The 20,573-nt window shown below is 40.1% G+C and overlaps 2 protein-coding genes across 2 annotated transcripts in view; one reads left to right on the forward strand and one right to left on the reverse strand.

Moving 5' to 3' along the window:
• Positions 1 to 705: 705 nt before the first annotated feature.
• LOC307240545 (synapse-associated protein 1-like) lies at positions 706 to 4,538 on the reverse strand. The gene is made up of 9 exons (XM_080014357.1): positions 4,253 to 4,538; positions 3,535 to 3,653; positions 3,386 to 3,452; positions 3,145 to 3,218; positions 2,737 to 2,876; positions 2,414 to 2,550; positions 2,051 to 2,109; positions 1,754 to 1,898; positions 706 to 1,661 (listed from the first exon to the last, which is right to left on the reverse strand). Exons 1-9 carry the CDS (start codon positions 4,443 to 4,445, stop codon positions 1,531 to 1,533), a joined length of 1,065 nt encoding a protein of 354 aa, XP_079870483.1. The 5' UTR covers positions 4,446 to 4,538; the 3' UTR covers positions 706 to 1,530.
• Positions 4,539 to 5,682: 1,144 nt separating this feature from the next.
• Positions 5,683 to 20,573, forward strand: part of shroom2a (shroom family member 2a) — a 37,882-nt gene continuing 22,991 nt past the window's right edge. The window contains exons 1-3 of the mRNA XM_079997533.1: positions 5,683 to 5,715; positions 7,586 to 7,793; positions 16,894 to 17,042. Of these exons, the coding sequence (XP_079853659.1) occupies positions 7,590 to 7,793; positions 16,894 to 17,042 (353 nt within the window). The 5' untranslated portion in view covers positions 5,683 to 5,715; positions 7,586 to 7,589. The remainder of the gene's footprint in view (positions 5,716 to 7,585; positions 7,794 to 16,893; positions 17,043 to 20,573) is intronic.

Below are 20,573 nucleotides of genomic sequence, written 5' to 3' on the forward strand. Positions count from 1 at the left end.
GGGTCAGCATGAGCACTCTGACTGCTCTGCAGCCACACAGCCCCATACACAGCAAGCTGTGATGCACTGTGTGTTCTGACACCTTTCTATCATAGCAGCATTAACTTTTTCACCAATTAGTGCTACAGTAGCTCTTCTCTGGGATTGAACCAGACACGCTAGACTTTGCTCCCCACGTGTATCAATGAGCCCATGGGCGCCCATGACCTTGTCGTAGGTTCACTGGTTGTCCTTCCTTGGACCACTTTTGGAAGGTACTAACCACTGCATACTAGGAACAGCCCACAAGACCTGTCGTTTTGGAGACGCTCTGATCCAGTCGTTTAGCCATCACAATTTAGCCCTTGTTAAAGTCACTCAGATCCTTACGCTTGCCCATTTTTCCTGCTTCCAAAACATCAACTTCAAGAACTGACTGTTCACTTGCTGCCTAATATATCCCACCTCTTGACAGGTGCCATTGGAACGATATGATCAATGATATTCACTTCACTTGTCAGTGGTTTCAATGTTTTGGGTGATCGGTGAATACGGTTTCCTATAATCTTTCGTCGTTGTTAACATCTCCGAACAACAAACTAAAGTATCGACAAACTAATAAACTAGTATTCTTACATCAGTATAAGTACACATTGTAAAAATGTTGAAAAGATATCTAATGGTCAGCAGGGTAAAGAAGACATTGTCATCCATAATTTGTTATCATTGTTTATTGTTATTAAAAACACATTTACAGTATTACTGTTGGTGCTACAGGTGATGTCTTTGACGCAACTTCTAAAATAAAAGATCCATTAGAATCGTAAGTTAATTTTATGTGCATCTTGAGCATTGTGTATGATGATGATGTTATACATTTGGCAACATAGAAATTGATATAAGATTACACATTCAGCTATGGATAAAAACTTCACTATAAATATTGTATGTGTCAATTCTGTGGTAAAAAGAAAACAGGCACAGCGTCTGCAGACTCAATTGTGCAAATTGAAAAACAACAGTTTTAAAGTTTTCATGATTCACATTATACTGCACATAGGAACCAACAAGTCCCTTTGGTCCATTATAGAAAAGTGTTTAACTTTACCCATAAGTTTGTCAACAATAAACGGTATTTCCATTTATGAAGCAGATTACTCAGCAATGGAATGAACAATGATGCAAACGTACATTCCTTAACTCCCCAAGAACGATATTATTCAGTTGATCAGAAAATGAAAATACCTAAATATTCTATTTCCAGGAGATGTAGGCGGATGCTGTTCTATAAACAATGATATGGATTTGAATTTTTTTCTGGATTTTAGCATCAAAATGCAATTCACATATTTTCAATGAATGCAGCATTTGTTGAGCAAGAAATGTATCTTATCCATAAAATAATCCATGTATTTAGCTAAAAATGGCAGTTCTCAATTTTAAAAAATTAGGTCCTCACACAATAATTCAATTTCATCATTAAGTGGACACAAAAGCTGAAGGCACGCTTCCGGTCCAGTGGGTGGAGCAGGCACCGGGTGTCCTCCTGTCCTAGCTCTCCTCCACTTTCAGCATCTCCTCGATTTCCTCGTCCCAGTTGTCGTTGTGGTTCTCGCTGTCGGCGACCACCTCGTACTCCTGGAGCTCCTGCTGCAGTTCCTTCTCCCAGTCTGCCGTCTCCTCTGCAGATTAACGGGATTGTGTCACTCATCCACGTCACTCAAACACATCCTCACCTGCCTTGACAAACCGGATTTGGCTCCTTCGACTGTACCCTCCAGCGTGGTTGCCTCGTCCCTCTTGTCCAGCACCAGTTGCTCCATTTCTTTCCGGAAGTCTTCCTGGTTTATGTTGCTGGGGTCGAAGGCATCGCTCACAAATTCAGGCATGCTCGGGCTGGTTGAGATTTCCGTCTCATCCTTTTGTAAAGAACAAGAAAAGGGTCACTCGTGACTAAATGTTTGTATATAGGTATATAATTCAAAGTATATTGTTTATGGGAGGGGGGTTTCAAGGACATATTATTATACTTAATCTGTATATTCAATAGTAGCATAGAAACAAATCTTACCCCACTGGGGTTGTGTTTGGCACCAACGGTGGTGGAAAGAGTTTTCTGTCTGACTATTTCTGGGGGAGAGAATATTTCATTTTACTATTTTAATACACATTACAAATTTTGTTAAGAAAGTTCATTTATTTTCCAATATTTTGAATCGTAAAAAAGTATGTAATGTAAACATGTGCAAAAACATCACCAAATACTGGCCACAGTAAATATAAAAAAGTACAGTGGGTCACAAATACACCCAGTAAAAAAATATATTTATGTAAATGCCAAGTGTGATCAAAGTTTCCTCCACAATTCAACATCACTGGTAGTAGGACACTTTAAATGCTTGATAAATAGACCACACATAGATGCAGATAATACCTTTTGGATAATCGCTGTCAGGATGTGCCCTCTTCTCACAAGCCTGTTGCTGCGCTGCTAGAACTGTGAGCTGTGCAGACTGCTTGATCAACAAGACGCGGTAGAAGTAATTCCTCCAGAAAGCTTCCTCCTTAACCCTAAAAAGACATATCAGTGTATTCTCTCTCTGTCGACACACACACACACACACACACACACACACACACACACACACACACACACACACACACACACACACACACACACACACACACACACACACACACACACACACACACACACACACAGTATATATTAGTAGAGATGTGAAACAATGGTCTCACTGTTTGGGGACTAGATGGAAGCGCATCCTGCGGAGGAGTTCATCTTCTTCCAGCATCACCATGGCGATTGGAAACATTTGCTCAAAGTCGAAGTGAAACTGTACTCCAGCAGGGGGGTCCCGCAAAAAATTCCTTTTGTCCTGTCGAAAAACGCAAAGAAAGAACTTGCAGAGATCAAAGAAACCAGTCACTATTTTTCTTTGCACAGAAAACTCAATTTACCCCATTTGACCCCATAAGAATTTGTCTCTGGGTCTCCAATCTGACTCAATACGTCATTAAGAGTAAAACTATGATCAAAACAGTCAACGTAGTGAAGTTGAACTATTAATCATTTTGCTGGGGGGCCCTGGAACCTCTTGAAGGACCCCTGGGGGTCCCCAAACCACCAGTTTACCAGGAACTCACCGCTGAAAGAGCCAGAATCTGTTGTTGTATGGTCTCCTCTTCATTCAAACCCACCCACGGCGGCACAGCAGCATCTAGGACACAATGAAGCCGCTTTACTGGACTGAGGCTGTGATCTTGGCGACTTACCTCACATTAGTTCATCAGATAACCTTAATAGCCAAAAGCAAAACCTGAAAATCCACATCTTTTTGCCCTTATGAAACATTTTTATTGCCGGTGGGGATACGTTTACACTCACCGCACTCTTTTGCCTTTTTTTCCTGAACAAACTTTTCTTGCTCTTTTTGAAACTCGCCCAAAATGGTCTGGAGAAGAAGACAACACATTTTAGGGGCATTCCAACGTAAGGAACGGGGGAGAAAGGCCTCCACCTTGATTTCACCTCACCTTGTCAATGATTCCGTCAATCTTTCCTTCCTCCACCGATTTCTTTATCGTCTGGGCGGTCTCAACAACAGAATTGGACAGTTTTTGGGAGGCGCTGCTTGCAAAATCATAAATGTAACCTGTGGAGAAGTCACATGTTGAGACACTCACCTTTTGCAATACTGTTTATATCATATTGTATGTTTCGTTTTGTTTTGTTGTGTTTTCTGCCCTGATGCACACGGTATAGTATACATGCAAACTTGCACAACTATCCTATTTGTGATAGATTGTTCAACACATAGGTTTGTAGTTAAATTTTAGGTTTATTGTATATGTATTGTATATGCAATGTTTGTATTTGTAAGTTCATTTTTAAGTTTGTTGCATGTTGCCATTTTTTCTTATTACTTTAATTATTATCGCCTATTGTTTTGATGTGAGATGCTGTGACATCGCAATTTCCCTTCGGAGATGAATAAAGTATATCTATCTATCTATCTATCTATCTATCTATCTATCTATCTATCTATCCATCTATCCATATATCTATCTATCTATCTATCTATCTATCTATCTATCTATATCTCTCATTTTATAAAGCTGGTCGCCTGTGCAGTTTACCACATTAAAAAAACTGTTTACATTGACTGTTTGTCGAAATATCTCCACTCTGGACACATGGACATATAACGCATATAAAGCCACAGCATAAGGAACATAAAGGGGAGTTATTTACCACCAAAGCCCTTGGCTTTCTGTACAATCTGAGGAGGCAGAATGTTGCTTGCAGCGTCTTCACCATCAGGAGGAGTCGTTCTGTTTACTTCATCAGCTCCGTCTTCGTCAGCCCCGCCAGTAGACTTGCTTTTCTCGGTATTTACACCATTTTCGCTTTCTATTCCAAGCCATGCTCCCCAGTTCCTTAACATGCTTGTTTTTACTGGGGGGGGGGGTACAATACTTGGTTCCACATGCAACGAACAACTTGTGGAAGAAAGAAAACTTCGAGAAGGTGACGTTCACCGGACAACTTCCGCGAACTGGTAAAAGCTGGACCTTGCGCCGACCCGTAATTTACGCCGTTGCTATAGAAACGCTAATTTTCTATGTCCTTGATACGTCGACGGAAATAAACCTCTGCTTAGAACTTGCAACTCGCAACTTTGCGTTTTATGTTATCTTATTGGAAGCAGAACACATCACAACACAGAGGTACAACGTTACACAAATACCTCGTTATTTTTATACAAAGCAAATGAAGCTGGCGTTTTTAGCCTTTTTGTGACTAGAATTTTAAATCGTTTGTATTAAGGCAGTAATATAGCGTTTGAAAGTGAATGAATCAATGGTTTATTTTGATATGTATCTGCATTTTTGTAAAAAAAAAACCATTTTTCCCCCCCAGGCGATACACAATTAATTTAAACTGTTAACCAGTGAGGTTCGCTTGCATACGTTAAACGACAAGAGGGCGTTATTTCTAAAATAAAGCAAAGTTATCATAAACACCAGCGACAAACCGACGTCAGTTTGAAATACGCACAGTGGTGCGCGCCCTGGTCTTGAAGTCTGCACTCGGAAAAATCCAACTCCTCACTGGCCCATTTAGATGGGAATTCCGAGCCGGAATGGAGTTTGCCGAGACCTGACGTCACAACTTGCACGGCGGCGCAACACCGTCATCGGTGAACAAAGTTCCCTTGTGCACGGGTTTTTCGTCTGGAAAACATGTCCGGCGTCCGCATTTATTGCGGGCGGGACGTTTAGCGACCGGGAATGCCCGATTTCCGCGGTCCCCCGGAATGCCTCACAACCCAGCGCGGCGTAATGTAATTCGGAGCCGCTTGTCCGTTGGCGGCCGGTAGGGGGCGCCCTTGCGCTGCACCTACCTGCACTAGTATCCTCGTTACCACCCCCGGCGAGTTAGCACGGTTGGCTAGTTTAAACGCGTGTACGTTTGTGTCGCTGTCGGATGGGATGAGACAGACTAGCGCCTAAAATTCTCCCCGTGTTTAAAACGAGCCCCCCCCCCCCCACACCCCCACCCCCGAGTGCCCAGGCGGTCGGGGCAGCACCGCGACGGAGCGTTGAATTCGGCCGAAACGGACACTTCCACGGAAAGTAGGATGAATAATGTGTGAAGCGAAGCCAGAAGGAAGAGGGAAGTCTCTCCACCAGGAGACCGCACTCAACCCGCAGGTAAGTTTCTCCTATTTAGATACGCGGTTCACCCGGATAAGCGCCACTAATGGTAACTTTTCTTGCTTGCCCTTATGAACGGTGTATTTTTTTTTTTTTTATATGACTCTAAACGTTGTCACAAAGTTTAACGGAGCTTCTTTGGCCGACGAAGGGCTTCCATTTTATTTGTTTGATGCTCTCTCCCACGTAAGAGCATTAAGCGAGCTACAAGGAGAACAACAGGTGTTGGCTCTGCTTTTCTGATCACATTTTACACTCTGGATTTAAGTCCGACGGGGCGCTGTTTGTCTACACGGGAAGGTTTTTGTTTTTTTTCGTTTGTTTGTTTGTTTTTTTAGTAAAGTATAGTTCTCAAAAGACTGATTATTCCTTTACCGACAATATGTGCAAGTCACAGTCTGTTCCTTCCTCCCGATCTTTGGCACGATGTGGATCCGTTGGTCGTCGGGTTGCCAGATATTATGCGCTCCAGCGTGAAATGGCGTTGAATCTTATGGCTGGGCCATGTAAATAAAGTGATTTTAATGATGCTTCTTTTGGATTACTGCGTTGTTATAACCGTTTTGTTTTCCATCCTGGTTACAAACAAGCATAGGCGATTTCTGAGGTCCATTGTTGTATTGATTTATTTTTAAAATTCGTATTGCTTTATTAACACCGCAATTCGGGGATGAATAAAGTATCCATCCATTTATCTATGTATCTGAAGTTATCGGGTAAAATGTGTTCTGTCCAAGTATCCCATAACATTACTACAAACCCTATTTATTACCAATGCCTGTGGAAGAAAGTGTCACATGTATGTTGTTTATTTCATCAGAAAGCGTAAAGGATTGATGAAGAACAGTAAATAACTTCATGTGTGTCATTTACTGCAAAATGGATCGCCTTAAATTTAGGTTCCTCAATAATGACCACGATCATTGAATCGGGTCTAAACTATTGTGATAATCTCCAACCAATTTTTATAATTTCCAATAAATTTTAGATACATCAAATATATATATCTTTTAGATGTTAATGAGAGAAGTGACACTACTGTGTTGTCCGATCCTGGTTATAAATGGAGAACCCCCCTGGAACAACATCTGTGTCAGTAGTCAAAGTGTTAAAGTCAGTTTTCAGGAAAGCCACAACACCACAGTTCCCAACATCGAGTCGAAACACCACCGCACATCCGTGTTCATCCAGTTCACCGTCCCATGATCAGACGCTTGCCAGAAGCTGAAGAGTAGGCTGCTTTTCTCACTCTTCAGCTTTCTGTTTTCTCAGCTAAGTTTAAATTGTGTAGCCTCTCCAAATGAGTCTTTTCATATAGCCAAGAGTCAGTTGACAATGTTACCACTTTGTTTGAGTTTGGGATGATAACCTCATTTTATATTTATTTTATTTTTTTTTTAAACCAGACAAAGGCTAAGGAGACAAAAGGTTCCCTACAGGGAACGGCTGTCGCCAAATATAACAAACTGGCTCCAGTGGAGACAATTTCTTTGACGTAAAGGCATAACAGTGATCCAAAACAAATACACAAGATAATTTGCCCTCACACAAGCCAATCAAGCACTTTTAAGCATACCTTGCTGAAATTGCAGTTATAGAAAAAAATAAAAAAATTGTAGTCTTAATTTTTCACAGCTTTAAAAAATTAAGCTTACACATTTAGCAGTCTTCTTTTTGTCGTGTCCACAAAACAGTCAGTTACAAGGCTTGGCTAGATGTGGTTCAGCCACAGCCGAACACATTGCTGTCCCTTCTCATTATTTGGTCAAGATGACACGACTTTTGTACTACTGAAATTACTGAAACCTAATAAATAAAAAGGACAAGTTATGTTTGTTGATTCTTTTTTTCTTTTGCTTTGTAACAGCACCATGGAAGCCGGAAATTATAGGAAGAATCCCAATTACACAGAGGGAAGGGGTGTTCTGCATTCATTTGACTGTGGGGATCTGAATCAGAAGACGAGGGAGGACGAAGTCTGGAGGCTGGTGGACGTGCTTCTTTCGGGTGGTGCACCGTGGGGCTTTACACTCAGAGGGGGCCGCGAGCACCAAGAGCCTCTGCTCATAACCAAGGTAAATAATCCTGTACAGTGTTTAGTTTCAAAACCCAATTAAGATGTGAAACTTAAGATTTCAAGAATAATGTTTTCCAAGCCAAACATGCTGCTACTAACATAATTAAGACAATTATCCATAACACATATATGTATTTTTTTCCCCCCTTTGTTTCCATTGTTCAAATGCTCATGTTCAGAATCTGAGTCCAGTCCATTTTAGCCTTGAGATGCTTCCATAGAATGCCAGTTTGGCTTTAATGAATTCAAAAATACATGTTTGACTTTTCTTTCTTTTGTTCTCATTGAATCTGGTTTAAATTCATCACAGCTTGAAATTGGCTAGTTACAGGTCACCTTTTGAAACAGACCAACTTCAGTCAGTTCAGTATAATCCTACAAATCATGAACCTCTCCTGATGCCAGACCATTGATGTTACCACAGCCACTCGCCATCATCTTTTCAAAGTCATGTTTTAGTGTTAAATTCTAGAAAATGCCGTGGAAGATGGCCATTTAAGAACTGATGACATGATGAATATTGTTTATCATGTTTACACACAATATTGCAACAAACATAATTGTAGCAAATGTTTGACTTAGTACTACCAACCCCTTAATATCTTTCAGTTGCCAATTTTTGATATTCATCTACTCCATTGACAGGCAGCATCTGCGTGGACTGTTTCTGACAGTCGTACAGTTAGACGTAAAACATCTGTGGAATTCCAAACTGGCCCCATATAGTAACTCATACTGAATCTATTTGCCCCAATGTTACATCATAACATTTCACAGAGTCGGGTTCCTCGGTTGTTACATTTTAAACAGGACGTACAATTTCAATGTTCCCTTTTAAATGTGCCCTACCTGTTTGTATTGTGTGATATGGGTAACTATATTCAGCAAAGTAAAAAGGTATTTATTCCCGCCTTGATTTTCTCCATTTATACATATTTTCCACATTTAATTTGGACATTTGGCTGTGCAGTGGTATTTCTTCAGGTGTGGAAAAGTTACCCCAAAAAGTTACCCAGTTCAATACTTATATAGTATTGATTGAATCAAAGTTGTCTTTATCAGGTTTTGAGCATGCATCATGTAACAAATCAAAACACATTCCTGAAGACTTCTGGGAAAAGACGTCTTATCAGTCTGGAAAGTGTTAGAAAGCCATTTCCATGTCCCTGGGGCCCAACCAAACCACAGTCAGACATGGGCCCTGTTATGTTCTGGAGAAAACCGTTCACATACCACACTTAGAATCTGCTACCAATGGTCAAGCATGGTTGTGGTAGTGTGATGGTTTGGAGATGCTTTGCCGCCTCTGGACCTGGAGTCACTGCCATCATTGAAGAAACGTGAGTTCTGCTCTGTATCAGTGAGTCAGCAGAATGCCAGGCCACCCATACATGAGATGAAGATGAAGCACAGTTGGGTCATACAGCAAAACAATGGGCTTCATTCACAGAACATGCATACGATGGAATTTGATTTCAATATGTTTAAAGAAAAATAATATTGGACCAGTCAAAGTCCAGACCTAATTGCCGTTTAGACGTCATCGCCGGACCTCAAACTAGCAGATAATCGTTGAAAAGCCGCAAATGTTCTTGAGTTGAAGCATATTGCATGGAGGAGTAGCCCAAAATTTCAGCACTGTGAGAGAGAAATGGCTATAAGGCAGTTGAGTTCTGGTAATGATGATTGTTGCTATGGGGGTAGTAACCTTCAGAATAGGACTTTGGGTGATGCATGGCTCTCTTAATTGAATAAATGAATGTTTCATTATGTTTTCTTTGTTTGCTCAGTGTCCCTTTTATATTTAATATCATTTTTTTTATTAAACCATTAACATTCAGTGTCGCAAAAATACATGAAACCAGACAGGGTCAAATACTTTTGAGCATGACTGCCTAATCTCAGCCAAACCAAATTTGGTTAACAGCTCTAAACTCCCACTCTAACCTCATATCTCCTTTGCCTGTTTAATGATTTACTACAGAAGACCTTGCTAGTTAATTTGACATGGTAAAATGCCACCATCTGTTTGCCTGGAGCTGTGTCCCTCGGATGTATTTCCTTCTTTTTTTTTTCTGTGTAATTACTGTATTGACCCAAATCGGGTCCGAAGTCTAACTCCAACCTAGTTGAAACTTCAGCACAGTTGGGGCTTTAGTATAGATTTCGATTTCTGACCCCCTTCAACGACTTACTGTAGGCTGTAGTTTTTTCAAGCATGTCATCCACATGAGTAGAATGCCTCCCTGCTAAGATTCAACATCTTACCACTGGATTGTGTAGTACAAGACGCCGCATTACTGGAATCCAGTTTTAGGTTTAATATTGTATATATTTTGTGCTATTCTGTCACTGGATTCCAGAGCCTCGATCCAGGGCACTTAGAAATCTGAAGTGATCTTGTTTTTCTGCATCTGTCGGTAAGATCTTATTTCACTCTTTTTGTTACGTTTAGATTTGAATATTATGTAATAGCTCTACAGACAACTTGTTGATGACACAAAGTGTGTGTGTGTGTGTGTGTGTGTGTGTGTGTGTGTGTGTGTGTGTGTGTGTGTGTGTGTGTGTGTGTGTGTGTGTGTGTGTGTGTGTGTGTGTGTGTGTGTGTGTGTGTGTGTGTGTGTGTGTGTGTGGTCGCTCGGTCCCACCTGAACATTTTCTTTATGTCTCTTTTTCTGTGTTGCTGGCTTAATTTACAGTTTGAGGGGTAACTTGCTGTACCAGGAGCAGAGGAGGAATGTTGGAGCTTTGCTTGATACTCCAAATGTACTGAATTATCTTTGACAGCTCGAATCCTTTTGGAATGGCATGATGGGATAAATTTTGTCTGGATTAGTGATGAGTGCTTCTTCAGCAGTGCACAACAGTTTGCTGTCTTAGATTTTGGTGTAGACGAAATGAAGATCCAATCCAAATGCATCCCAAAAATAAAATAGCCTGATTGTAAACTCTTAAACAAAGATTTCCTACAAACCTCTGCTGTGAGGGGCATTCCTTAATATGTTTATCATGTAACTGCCGCAAGCACGACAGTCACACAATTTAGCAACCTTTCTTATAAATGATTTGTGCTAATGTAAATCATCAAATAAATTATTCACCCTGTTCACTTGATTTGCCCGGGCAGCCATGCAAACCACTGTGTTCCTTATATGATTTATGTACTGCTATTATTTTGCTGTCCATTTTTCACTAAACCCTAGAAAAATCCTGTCAAAATCAGTGTGATTACTGTTGGATGTTGCACCCTTTTTATGGTTGCATCTGTCTGTAATCTCCACAAGAAATACTTCAAATGGTTGGAAATATTTGTTGCATAGTGTTTTGTTTTTTATTTACTTGTTATTGTTTTTTTTACCCCTGTGTTTGTGCTTCACTGTCCCCAGTGAATGCACTGCTTTTATTCATTAGATGGTGTCTCTATTTTTTGTAGTAGCCTGGGGGAAAATGCTTTGTTGGAAAGAGCTTCAATTACAGACTGTTAGTTGTTTTATTTTTTTTATTTTTATGAGTCTCTACAAAAAGGTAAATTAAAGATAATAGTGAAGGAGGCTGGAAGATTGAAAACTGCTAGAATGTCGTTAAAGAATAATAATCTGGAACTAATTAAAATTCCTAACATTCCACTCATATCTCAAGTTTTACCAAAGATCTTCTTGGACTTTGTTTAAGCCCCGCGTCTTAATAAACTTAAATAATCCTGTTTTACACAACACAGCTGGACATGTACCTCATACATATGTCCCCTAGATTGAGACCACATTCTTGTGATGGAATTGACGTTTCACGTTCGCTGAAGTAATGGTAAGGTTTGAACAAAATTCTCAAAGAATGGCTGTGTTCTTACATGTTGGGAAACATCGCTCACAGAGCCATGATTTATTTATTTTCAAATATTCAATCCTTTGTGAGACAAGGTTGTGATGTGATTTTGACCATTTTGGATTGCACAATCTAGAGTGAAGCCGATTCAAATCGATGGAATAGGTAAACAGTGGAACCTCGCATTAGGAGTAATTTGTCTTGTTTTACGAGGGGAAATCCACATTACGAGTGAGGTTCATACAGTGACCGCTAGGCTCGCGTACGCTCTCCCCACAAGTGTGGCCAGTGCTTGCTCAGTTCACGCAGATATCTCGTTGTGGAAGCATCCCTATTGTGTTTTTCCAGTGTTTTTCTTTTCGTTTTGTGCGTTTTCTGCTATTATTTTATAATAATTAGTTGTTACCCATGGCTCCTAATGTTAGTGCAAAGAACAGTTCTGAGAGGAAGAAAAAGCTAATTACGATAGAATTGAAGAAGGAAATCATTGACAAACATGAGAAAGGAACGCGTGTAGTGGACCTAGCACGTCAATACGACCGAAGCACGTAGATGATATGCATATTCTGTTTTAAAACCCATAAAAAATGATTTTTGGGTGGTTTTTGAGTGTTTTTTGGGAGTTGGAACGGATTAATTATATTTCAATGATTTTCAATGGGGAAAATTAATTTGTAAAACGAGCATATCGTAAAACGAGCTCGGTCATGGAACGAATTAAACTCGTAATGCGAGGTTCCACTGTATTTTGTTATGTTGTTGTTTTTTTTATCTGTTTGGATTTGGGAATCTGTCAAGTGTGAGTCTTGTTTTAATCTTATACTTTCTTTGTACACACTACATTATACTACATTTGGAGCCTTACAGAAACAAGGACAGTGTTTTTAATTTCTCAGCCTTTATTCATGAAATGTGCTGTCACTGAGTCTCTCTGTCTTGTCTTTGAGCAGCTTTGTCTTGTATTTTGTTATAAAGCATGGGCAAAATCTTACGGATAAGTCATAGTACAGTTCAAAAACACAAAATTCCTAAGCACTTCCATTGCTACGTCTTGTGCTTGACCCTAATGGTAATACATTTTCCAAGTTTCATTTGTGATGACCGTTGCAGGAGCAGTTGTGGCGGGGAGTTTACTCTGAAATGCAGCTCTAAACCTCATTTAAGGTGGTCCCTTTTTTACCACTCGATATTTGAAGATGTCTATTTGTCATATTACCGCTGGAAATATAAAAAGTACTAAGATGTACTTGAATAAGTATTGTATATTACGCAAGCATTTTGTGTGCCATACGTAACGGTGTTCACACCTTCCATTACAACTGCACGCAGATGCCTTTGGTTGTCCAATATTAATGAAAAAGTTGAGATGAGTTTGCGTTTGTTTGTCTCTGTGTTAGTAATGGAGAGTGATGGCGATGAGAACCGTAGATACAGCTCTAAATTATACTGCACTGCATTGGGTACAAACTTTGTTTGTTTAGACTTGTGGCTATTACATTTTATTTTATTTTTTTAATTGTTTCAACACTGGAGTAAATGTGTGTCACTGGGAGCTTGACCTTTGCCCATGTAGTGATCCAGTTTACCTCCAGCTGTACATAATTTTTTGCAAGTGTTTCTTCTCTAATAGTATACCATCTAATGTAGAGCATAGGTTTTGTGATGGATTCCAAAAATTCTGTCATCTATTATATTGTTAGAAAACAAATGACAATCTTGCCAAAGTGACTAGTGGAGTAAACATACTCTTTTACCTGCTGTCCTGAGAGTGGTTTAACATTATTGGGCCCAGAGGCGGTTTTTAAATCATATTTATCAATATGCTCTCTAAAATATTAATATTGTATTATTGGCTGAGGGATTAGCATTAGTTAAGTTCTTACCAATACAATTAAACTGCCTTACTCAAACGGAAGAAGTTTAGATATACCAAAAGTATGCTCTTGTTTAAAAAAAAAAAAAAAGTGGATCTTTTGAGTTCTTCCAGACAAAGCTTAACCAAGACATAAGGCTCAAGGCCGATGCTCTGTCAACATGGCACACAGGACATCTGTAAGCAGAAAAGACACATTCCTTACCACAGGCCACACCACATCCTTCCCTGCCTGTCGCACACAGAGACGAGAGGCTATTTTTGAGAATACTAAGGGGTCCAGGATCATTTGGTGTAGAGTGATACAGCCTGGGAGAAATTGATAAAGAAAAGGCATGCTTTACTTAATGTTCACAGTGCAAAACCTCAATACCAAAAACATGTATATCTTACTTTTACTGTGCTATTTCCCGCCTGTTATAGTCTCTCATTGGATATGTGTGTCATGTCATGTTGACAATGCATTGCATTGTTTCCTTTTTTTTTTTTTTTTTTTTTTTTTTTTAAAAGACAATTCCCTTTCCATTGTTCCTGCTTTTTTTCCCCCCTCTATGGAATTTCCCACCTGGTGCACTTCCTATCTTTCTATTTTGAAGTAATAAAACCTTGTAGGCTGGGAACTGGGTATATAGCTCTTGACATGGAGTGACCGTGTTATTAACCACCAGAGATTGCACAGTGCTGACCTTCTTAGGCCTAGATAAGGACTCTAAAAGCAAGCAGGTTTTCTCTCTGCCCTTGCCAAAGTTAATTCTGCCTGTTGCAGCTAGTTCTTTTCATTCTTTTGGGAGTGCTCCTCTTTTGGTAGTTGCTGGTTGGGCCTACTCTTCCTTAACTGGCACATAGTTCACTAGGAAATCATTATCAAGTGTTTAATGCCTCATATTTGATCCACTGTTTTTGTTGTTTTTCCATTTAGCTAAAAATGTGTCTGGGAGCTTTGCATCCCCAATTAACCGTACATTCAATGTATCCTTTGATTAAATTACTTAGCAAGATATGCTTTACCATATCAGGAAAATCCTAGAAATCTAGCCAGCCATCCTGCCTCTAAATCCACTCTTTATTTGAGGTAAAAATTGGCTACGATAAGTGCTATTTGGACTCTGGTTTTCTATTTGCAGGATCAAGCCCGTATAAGATCTAATGGGCTGGAAATGTACACATACCTGTGTTGTTGAATCATACAAACCCCCTCTCACAGGTTGGATCTGGGCATAGAGCTGATAATCAGCTGCAGAGTTTGGCTCTGTGTTATTATGCCAAGTATACCCTTGCTGATTTTCATTTCCATTTTGAGCCATGCCTTGTATTCCACCTCTTGCGTTGGACATTTCTGTGTGGGTGAGTGGGGAAGGGTGGTTAGCAGCCCTGCTTTTCCTTGAGCTCAACCTTTGCTCCAACACTTAACTAATCCTCACGTTAGAGGTCTGTGTGCTTCTACAGTACTTCATTTAAGTACTTTGACACCTCTGTTCCAGACGATTCAGTAATCATATCGCTTGTGCAACCTACAACCCTCAGATCTGTTATTGCAGGTGTTTATCCTCAAATGGAGATGGGCAATATTTTCTTTCCTCAAGGATCAAACACAATGCAAACCTTCTTTTGAGAAATTGGCAAGACCAATAATTAGTAATAAGTAAGTAATATTATGACAATCAAGTTGAAGTGATGGGAAGCTTGTGACAAGGAATGCAACATTCACTTGACATATTTATTGTCATTCAAATAATTGAGATTAACTTTTTGTAAAACAGATTTTGTGCCTGACCTAACCTTAAGCTGATTTATGAGTGGAGGGCCATTTATTAACTGGAATATACTGTACATCGATCAGCCACAACATTAAAACCACTGACAGGTGAAGTGAATAACACTGATCATCTCATTCCAATGGCACCTGTCAAGAGGCGGGATATATTGAGCAGCAAGTGAACAGTCAGTCTTTGAAGTTGATGTTTTGGAAGCAGGAAAAATGGGCAAGCGTAAGGATCTGAGACACTTTGACAAGGGCCAAATAGTGATGGTAAAATGACTTGGTCAGGGCATCGCCAAAATGGCAGGTCTTGTGGGGTCACGGGCGACGGGGTCATGGGCACCCAGGGGCTCATTGATGCGCGTGGGCAGTGAGGTCTAGCCCGTCTGGTACGATCCCACAGAAGAGCTACTGTAGCACAAATTGGTGAAAATGTTAATACTGCTATGATAGAAAGGTGTCAGAACACAGTGTATCGGAGCTTGCTGCATATGGGGCTGTGTAGCTGCAAACCAGTCAGAGTGCCCATTCTGTGCACCTCCGGAAGCGCCTACAATGGGCATGTGAGCGTCAGAACTGGCCCATGGAGCAATAGAAAAAGGTGGCCTAATCTGACAAATAATGTTTTCTTTTACATCATGTGGATTGTCGTGTGCGTTGTTTACCTGGGGAAGAGATGACACTAGGATGCACTATGGGATAAAGGAAAGCTGGCGGAGGTAGTGTGATGCTTTGGGCAACGTTCTGCTGGGAAACCTTGGGTCCTGGCATTCATGTGGCTGTTACGTTAACCTACCTTAACATTGTTTCAGACCAAGTACACCCCTTTATGGCAACGGTATTCCCTGATGGCAGTGGCCTCTTTCAACAGGATAACGCGCCCTGCCACACTGCAAAAATTGTTCAGAATGGTTTTGGAAATATGACAGAGTTCAAAGTGTTGACTTGGCCTCAAAATTAAACAAGATCTCAATCCGATGGAGCATCTGTGGGATGTGCTGGAACAACAAGTCCAATCCATGGAGGCTCCACCTCGCAACTTCCAGGACTTAAAGGATCTGCTGCTAACGTTTTGGTGCCAGATACCACAGTACACCTTCAGGGGTCTTGTGGCTTCCATGCCTTGACGGGTCAAGCTGTTTTGGCGGCACGAGGGAGAGCTACATAATATTAGGCAGGTGGTTTTAATCTTGTCTTAGTTTTCCTGTTAAGCTTCATGAACAAACTGTATCGGGGAGATGGTGTAAATGACATAAAAATTATTACTGAAGTAAACAGACACTACTTAAAATGACCGCAACAAATATTAAAAATAAACAATGTACTGTACTATGGCAAAAATAGGCCACATCTGTGACATTCAGAACCAGGGCAGACATACATCTTGTTTTACTTATCATACTCTATGTGAGCCAAGCATGGCTGTGTTCAAGACAGGAGGGCTGTTTTTTTTTTTCTTTCCACTTTTTGGTTTCCATTTAACCTTAGAGTATTCATTTAATCTGAACTTTGGGAACACCCCGTGTTCAGTGTTTAATTAAATGTGACATTAGGTGTGAGCAATCAAATATGTTTTTCAAAGATATTTTAAAACAAACCAAGAGATTGAATATCTCCTTAACATTCCATATTTTTACATTTTAGGTCGAGGAGGGCAGCAAGGCTGCAGCTGTGAGTCTACAGGTGGGAGATGAGCTTGTTAACATCAACGAGATTCCCCTGAGTGGCTACAGACAGGAGGCTATCTGCCTAGTGAAGGGCTCCCACAAGACCCTCACTCTGGTGGTGAAAAGGTACGTTGCCACCCCCCACCCGCCCGCTTTCCCTTGCATCTGGCCTTCGACGCCAACAGGTCACCATGGTTACTTCTCTGACAAACCATGGTTACAGATGAGGGGAGACAGAGGACCTGGGCCTTTGTCAGCCATTCATATTTATTGGAGTGTGTATGTAGACCCATACAAACATACACACATTCTGGTCACTGTACAGTATGTCTAGTTGTTATTTCTGAGGCAGGTGGGTGGCCCTGTTCTGCCAGCTTTCACCCTGTTCAGTTGAGACTAGGGACAGTCCTATGAATTTGTTGATTATCATGCAGAAAGCAGAAAATTATTATTCTGAACTGCTTTCCTTTTTTTTTCTCTCACTCTTTTCACCTCTGCAAAATGACTTTTATTGCAGACATGATGCGCGGGCACCTCCGCAGTTTTCGCAACTTGCTCTCCCAACTTTTCTTGTGATTTGTAATGATATGTTTTGGCATGCCGTTAAACCTTGGGCCAAATGAAATTCCATGTATGAAACCTCATATAAGGCAAAGTGTTGCTGATTCTGCCTGCACCATGTACGGTATTCTAAATCCCTATTTTAACAAAATGCCTTGAAAGAAAATGGCATTGTCAAGAGTCACGGTCATATTGTACGATAGGCCTGCTTTAGACACTGAAATTCACTTGTCTGGCTATAAAGCTGCTCATTCCTCCTAAGTACTCGCAGCAGTAAAAAATAATTTACTGAAAGCTGCTTCTTACTAACAGTCTCATTGTCGCATAGCAGTGCAACCTATTGTCTATAACAGTGGCCTCATTATTTCTCCCTTTTCCTTGTTTTCTTGTGTTATATCATAACTTAAGTGCTAAGCAAATATTGGTGTACAAGGAACTCCACTCACCATTTGTCTCACTACAAAGATGTGTCTGTCTTGGGTTCACAGTTTCTTCACAGTACACTCTCCTCTTAAGGAATTTTAAATTCAAGTGTATCCCTCACTCTTTAACCATTATGTTTGCATTTAATCAGGGCGGCCTTGCAAATAATACTGAATGGCAAAGTACTGTTCAGAAATGTATTCCTTACCCTCCATGTTTTGTTTACCATTTGGGCCACCATTTAAAGGTCATCTGAGGTATTCCTAGGTTCTTAAAACCCTCCTAAGTCCAAAGGCCCTGAAAATTGTGAGTTATATAAAGCCACACATTTAATGTTAAGCAATAGTTAAGGTTGGAAGTGCAGTATCCTTCCTGTTAAATATTCATTCAAAATGTGATGCCATGTTACCGAGAGTTACTATTTACCTGGGGTACAGTTTTAGAAAAAAACAACAAAGAAAAAAATCCATTTATATATGTTTCTACTCTTAGATTTATTTCCCTTCCACTGGAAGAGACGTTGTCTGAGGTTTCTAACAGAAAGAACATTCTCGTTAAATAAGCGCTATGAATTTCTACATAACGTCATGGGAGGTTATTTTGTTTCCTTATCAATGGAGGAATGAGGAAATGCAGAGGTGGCATTTGCCCTCAGACAAGTAGGAGGCAACCGTTTAGATTACATCCAAAAGTAGGGATCTCTGGTCCCCTTCATTAATGTAATAAATAAATATATATATATATATACACACAGTATTTGCTCTCATGTCTCAGTTTAGCATTTGTATGTCCCCAAGTTGTTTATGATCTGTGACAAAACTATGGATTTGCTCCTTGACTGACCAATCTCAAATAGCCTCTTTAATCATTAATTTCCCATGGTCATTGGGTCATTTATAGAACCTCAAACCTTAGCTGGTTTTGGACATACTGTTACAGTTAGTAAACTGGCATAGGTTTGTGTAGAAATCAGACTTTCTACATGGCTGCATATAAAGCATGTGTTTAACCTGGGCCTGTGCATGTAGGATTCACTCTGTTAACTCCTTCAGGAGCGGTAGCCTATAGTAGAATGTTTACAGGGAATCAGGAAGTTGTCAACCTGCACCCTTTCTCAGGTGCGGTCTTTGTACAGTCAGTGAGGGGAGGAGTTTGTTTAACTGTGTCATGTATTTTGCATGCGATGACTAATATGAAACTACTGGTGTGAGGTCATTGGCGAGAGGGGAGCAGCTTGTCACGCTTCCCATGATGGAGAAGTTTTTAGGTGTGGTTATCTGTGGGAAAGCGAAGCAGAGGTTCAGGTTTAATTGTTTCACGTATACCTGTTTTTACAAAGACGGCTTGTAGTCAAATTTCTGTTCCAGTAGAACATATTTTTGAACACTATTTGAATGTATTTACTGTGCCTCTACAAGGCTTTAAATGTTAAATATGTTTTTTGGTTGTTTTTTTTCCTTATGTATTCTAGCATTTTTTTCAGTTGACATGGTCAGATTAAAAGATGGTCCTAATTGAATAAAAGAAAAAGGATTTAAGAGTTTATAGCCTCTATCATCTCTGTATGGTCCAAGTGGTCCATGCAAAGTCTCATTCCATACTATTGCTACAGGAAGAAAAATAACCACTTCAGTGCTTGAACAATCTATAATGTCTTTATTATTGCAAAGTTTGTCTCATGTCTTCAATTACTGAATCAAAATGAACACTCCAAGGCGCTAACTGTAAATTATGCCCTGCTAAATAATCTTAATTCAGCTACTGGAACAAAATAAGTGTTGTCCATAGAGACCCCTTGGGCCACAGAAATTACATGCCAAACAATGGAATTACTTACCTATTTTTGGACAAGCAATTCTTCAGTTTTTGCATTTTGTTTCCCCCCTCTGGTATAGTTACAGAACAGCGAAAAGCAGTAGCCATTATCTTGCCAGACGAAACAATACCTCAGCCGAGAGCTGTTTGAACTCTTCCTTTGGCCCTGGATCCATATGCTGGTTAGCGAACAGTTTGATTCCTGCTATTCTGAATAGGCTAGGCCCACTTTGTGGTGTAGGAAGCAATCCAATTATACCTCGAAAGAGCTTATCGGCCTAACTTAAGAATTCTAAAAATGAGGTGGTGAGGTATATTATGTGGTTTTCGAACATATATCATATAACATATATCTGATTTTTTTTTTTTTTTTTAGATGTTATTTTAAATATATCAAACCATGTTGGCTAAATGACTTACAAGATGTCAAAATTGATATTACTGATTAATCAGAAATTGGCCTTTCTGTCAGGCAGTCTAATCATGATAATGAACTGTAATATGTTAATGGAAACTGTTTTTGTGTTAAATCATTAATACTAATAAATCGGGGGGCAGTAGCTCAGGAGGTAGAGTGGGTAGTAGGATCGTCTAGTAATCTGAAGGTTGCCGATTCGATGCCCGGCTCCTCCTGCTCGCATAATGTAGTGTCCTTGACCAAGACACTTAACTCCTAATTTCTCCTGATGGCCGCGTTTATCGGTGTATGAATAATTGTAAGTGGCTTTGGACAGAAGTGTCTGCTAAATAATGATCTAAAAGATGTAATTCCCCGGGGCTTTTGTAAACAACATTACACGAGACCCAATGGTTGGTTTTATGTTGTTTTGTGTGATGATCTGAAATCGTAGCATTGTT

Source organism: Zeus faber, assembly GCF_960531495.2.
Source record: "Zeus faber genome assembly, chromosome: 1".
Taxonomy (NCBI): domain Eukaryota; kingdom Metazoa; phylum Chordata; class Actinopteri; order Zeiformes; family Zeidae; genus Zeus; species Zeus faber.

Coding starts and splice junctions, on each gene's coding strand:
- LOC307240545 (XM_080014357.1), bottom strand. CDS start 4,445: ATGTTAAGGAACTGGGGAGCATGGCTTGGAATAGAAAGCGAAAATGGT. Junction 3,654..4,252: donor GAAAGCCAAGGGCTTTGGTG/GTAAATAACTCC, acceptor ACTTCTCCACAG/GTTACATTTATGATTTTGCA. Junction 2,877..3,144: donor AGATTCTGGCTCTTTCAGCG/GTGAGTTCCTGG, acceptor GTTTTTCGACAG/GACAAAAGGAATTTTTTGCG.